The 4719-nt window shown below is 44.2% G+C and overlaps 1 protein-coding gene across 1 annotated transcript; it reads left to right on the forward strand.

Moving 5' to 3' along the window:
* The first annotated feature begins 520 nt into the window (after window positions 1-520).
* On the forward strand, window positions 521-2699 carry LOC115145531 (forkhead box C1-A-like). The gene has a single exon (XM_029687055.2). The coding sequence runs from the start codon at window positions 791-793 to the stop codon at window positions 2204-2206; it is 1416 nt and encodes a 471-aa protein (XP_029542915.1). The 5' UTR covers window positions 521-790; the 3' UTR covers window positions 2207-2699.
* The last annotated feature ends 2020 nt before the right edge of the window (window positions 2700-4719 follow it).

Here is a 4719-nt window from a genome sequence, read left to right on the forward strand (position 1 = left end):
GTGAAATGATTGAAGACTTCGTGTAATTGTACATTTTGCCCTACTCGCTTTCATTTTACACACTAGGTTACACATTGTAACAAAAATATACGGTATGTGAATGAATATGTATGAAAAACAGATAATATTAATATTAAGCCATATACTTTAAATAGGCCTATGTTAATGGTTCAATATTGCACAAACCGTTGGCAAATTGAGCAATACTATAGCGTTGTCCCTCAAATCATCTTACGTGAGCTGGGAGTTCCCCACACCTCTCCTTGTTTAATTTCAGTGTGTGTGTGTGTGTGTGTGTGTGTGTGTGTGTGTGTGTGTGTGTGTGTGTGTGTGTGTGTGTGTGTGTGTGTGTGTGTGTGTGTGTGTGTGTGTGTGTGCGTGCGTGTGTGTCTAACACAGCTTGGAAGGATCTCTGACTGCTGCAACTTTGCTTTTCCTCGTGCACGTTCGAATCGAGCTCCCATCGGATTGGATGTTGGAACGCATTCGGGGAGGAGCAGCCACAGGCCAAAATGTGAACAGAGTAAAACAAGTTTCTCTGTCGTGACGGATGCTTGAGCTGTAGTTTTCTCAATGTTCGCCTCAGTAGACTGTGCGCAGCCTTCACTCCAGTCACCCTGGCAAGCCGTGGCGTAGGCTAAACATATTTCCACAAACTCCCTTCGCAACAAACAGAAAATAAAGCAAAGGAGACTGCGAAGGAAACCGGAGCTACACATCCCCGTCCGGCTGAAACTTTTGGGAGAGTTCTTCATTCTTTCAAACTTTACGGGAAGGCGAGGAGGAGAGAATGCAGGCGCGCTACTCCGTCTCCAGTCCTAACTCCCTTGGCGTCGTGCCTTACATTAGCAGTGACCAGAGCTACTACCGGGCCGCGACCGGTGGAGGATACACCGGTATGTCTGCTCCCATGAGTATGTACTCTCACCCGGCCCAAGACCAGTACCAGGCCAGCATGGCGCGTGCATACGGACCGTACACCCCGCAGCACCAGCCCAAGGACATGGTCAAACCTCCGTACAGCTACATCGCCCTCATCACCATGGCGATACAGAACTCACCAGACAAGAAGGTGACACTGAATGGGATTTATCAATTTATCATGGAGAGGTTTCCGTTCTACCGAGATAACAAGCAGGGCTGGCAGAACAGCATCCGGCACAACCTGTCCCTCAACGAGTGCTTCGTCAAAGTGGCCCGGGACGATAAGAAGCCGGGTAAAGGCAGCTACTGGACTCTGGATCCGGACTCCTATAACATGTTCGAGAACGGCAGCTTCCTGAGGCGTCGCAGACGGTTCAAGAAGAGTAATGTTCAGAAGGACAAGGATGACAGGCAAGGCAAGGACTCGTCAAGGAGAGGAGCCCCTGACCTGGAGAACGAGCAGCCCGTGCAAGGCTCCCAGCCCGTGCGCATCCAGGATATAAAGACGGAGAACGGGACTTCTACTCCTCCACAGGCCGAGTCCCCAGGCTTACCTGTGCCCAAAACAGAGAGTCCTGGCAGCAGCAGTAGTATGTCCACCGGCAGCCCTCACAGTGTGCCCTCCGCCCGGTCCCTCTCAATGGAGGGCCCCGAACATCACCACCACATCCAGGCGGTGGCGCAGGGCTTCAGCGTGGACAACATCATGACCTCACTTCGGGGGTCGCCCCAGGGCACCACGGAGCTCACGTCCCCTCTTATCGCATCCTCTAGGACAGGTATAACCCCCTCTCTATCGCTCAACTATTCCCCCAACCAGACGTCTGCTTACAACTCACCAAACTGCAACCAGAACTCCATCTCCACGAACTCTAACGCTACATACCATTGCAACATGCAAGCCATGAGCTTGTACGCCGGAGACCGAGGCGGCCACCTCGCGCCCTCCACCACGGTGGACGAGACACTGTCCGATTACTCCATCACCACGACGACCACATCCCCACTCGGGCATGGCAACCTGAGCGTGGGACAGGATGGTGGTCACCATGCGCACCAGGGCCGGATCGCGTCCTGGTACGGGGACCTGGGACATCTGGGCACGAGCTACCCGGCACAGCAACAGAACTTCCACTCGGTGCGAGAGATGTTCGAGTCTCAACGGATCGGTTTGAATAGCTCCCCGGTTAACGGGAATAATAGCTGTCAAATGGCTTTCCCCTCCGGTCAATCCATCTACCGTACTTCCGGAGCTTTCGTTTATGACTGCAGCAAGTTCTAAAAACAACAAAACCATGTTTTTTTTTAAAACGAATAACTTTAATATATATATTTTCATCTTTTTGTACTTAAACCTTCCTCATACCGGTCCATTATTCCTCACAGAATGGACTAAACATATTGAGAGAGATGAGATTTGTTCTGGTGTGTATGTCAGACAACACCAAAAAACACGTAAGTTTTTTTCTCTCTCACTTCGGGAACTTTGTTTTTAAAGATTGTTGTTTTAACACCCACCATTTTATAAACGTGTTATTGATTGTAAATTGCATATAGTAATTTATTATTAGAAAGTAAGGGATTATAGTTGGATGTTCTGGACTAAGTTTCCAAATTCAGCTGCCTAAAATTGCCCTAGGAATTGTTATTTTATAAAAAAAGGAGGGGAACTTGTATACCGACCTATTCTATTAAATGTTTTGTCTTATTTGTTAGAAGTATTCTGAAGGCATTGCATTGTTTGTCTAATAAATTGCCAATCTATTTGATTTAAATCTGACGTGTTTATTAGCTCGCCATAGAGGCCTATATTGTCCTGGCTTTAGAATAAGGGACGCAATGTAAAATAAAAGTTTGGCCTATTATTGCAAAATTAGGTGTCATGTTGCATTTTCTGTTCGTACATAGACGTCATTTGTATATAGGCCTATGGTTCAAATCATGTGTCATTTTAAAAGACTGAGGTATGCCTAAACATAAACAAACTGCAGGGGACGTTTGTCTTCTGTATTTCGAATTAATTATATAAAACAGAAACCATGGTACAAAACACCTCACACAGTGTGACTACATTTACGGCGGCTATTTAGAGTCATTCAGGCGTTCTGTTTCTTGTCTTGATGTACTGTGATGGCCTTATGGCCCTGCTACAATAATGAGGCCTATTGGGGTACATCAGCACGCAGTTTTGTTCTGCTAGCAAACGTTGCAGTCTGCAGTGAGTTGCATTGGTTTATTTTCTTGAGAAATCCCTGTAAAAACACAAACCGTTTCAACGAGGTGACAATCTTATGAGTCCCAGTATTATTACAACGTAAAGCAATACTACACACACACAAGGCTACAGCCACTAATCCGATTGTTCTGATGTATTACATGTACTGTAATCCGAAAGGATGTAATATAGGCTATATGTTTGTTCCTGGGTTTGTAGTGTATTATGCAAGTACCCAGGGTTTGTGATATATATCCGTGTAATTGTTAGTTATTCCTGTGAAAGGATAGGCTATTGTTATGGTAACATAACAAATGTTTCCACATACCTCTCCTTAGGCTATGGGATGTGCTAGAGGGGGAAATACGATTGGTGGGTCCAAAACATCCAATCAAAATAATGATGAGCAAAATGCTACTTTTGTTTCTACATTTAGGACTATCTTCAATGCAGGGTTTGCAATATTTGGGCATTTTTGCTTTGTTATAAAAAGCTATAATAAGATGTAGGCTACTGGGCCTACTCGTCTGCCTTGGCCTATATTTGTGTAGTCAGCAGAAATGAAATGTTCCACAGAACTACAGCACACAATCTGAGATAGAGAGACAGAGGAGAGGGACAGAGATGAGAGAGAGAGAGATACATAACTACACAAACAAATGTTGTGTTTGTGCAATTAAGATACCGTAGTAATTTATATTCTAAAATCATAAGGCTATATTGAGGAGGGATGTGGAGTCAATTTGGTGACAACATATGTAAGCTTGGCTTGGCTTTTTTTCCCCTGAGATGAGATACTCTGTCATCATCTTGACCTCCAGGCCTCCTTTAGTTTAACGGGTCCTTGGTGCAGGGCGAGCCAGGAGCCAAACGTTGTAACACGGCTATTGATGGAGGGCTAGGTCGCTGTTTAGGCTACTAGCTCCCCGGTGCCAGGGTATCCGGCTGTTGTTTGGAGTGGCCACGTGTGTTTACGGACGCTTAGTTATACCACGCATACCTGCAATATTATCTTTGCCAGATGTTTGGTTGCTGCAGCAACTTGTTAAAGATTACATAAAACATTGCCAACAACACACACACACACACACAGAGAGAGAGAGAGAGAGAGAGAGAGAGAGAGAGAGAGAGAGAGAGACTTTGAATTCATTTAAATTAGGAATTAAAAGTATAATTGTTCATCTAGATATTGTTAAAAAAAAATATTTATGTCGGTTTCAAGAAAATGTGTTGATAATGCTATAGGACAAGATCTGGTGAAAATGTGTTATCTTCTTTTGCATTACTATATCGTTATTATTATTATTATTATTATTTCCTTTAATTAAATACACACCAATGTGTACCATTTAAGATGTTTTAAAATAATCACTGCTAAGATATTACTGTAGCTTGACTGTTTGAATTGCAGATACAACACATTTGCAGTTAATACAAATTCACAACAAAATTGTAGTGGTTTCCTTAAAAAAACAACCTAACATGTTTGTGCAGCAGACCACCAGTCAAGCTACTTCATCGTTCCAATTGAGTAACAATTGGTAGTCACTACAGCTTGGGCAATTTGCTCGTTAATTGAG

Source organism: Oncorhynchus nerka, linkage group LG17 (genome assembly GCF_034236695.1).
Source record: "Oncorhynchus nerka isolate Pitt River linkage group LG17, Oner_Uvic_2.0, whole genome shotgun sequence".
Classification (NCBI taxonomy): domain Eukaryota; kingdom Metazoa; phylum Chordata; class Actinopteri; order Salmoniformes; family Salmonidae; genus Oncorhynchus; species Oncorhynchus nerka.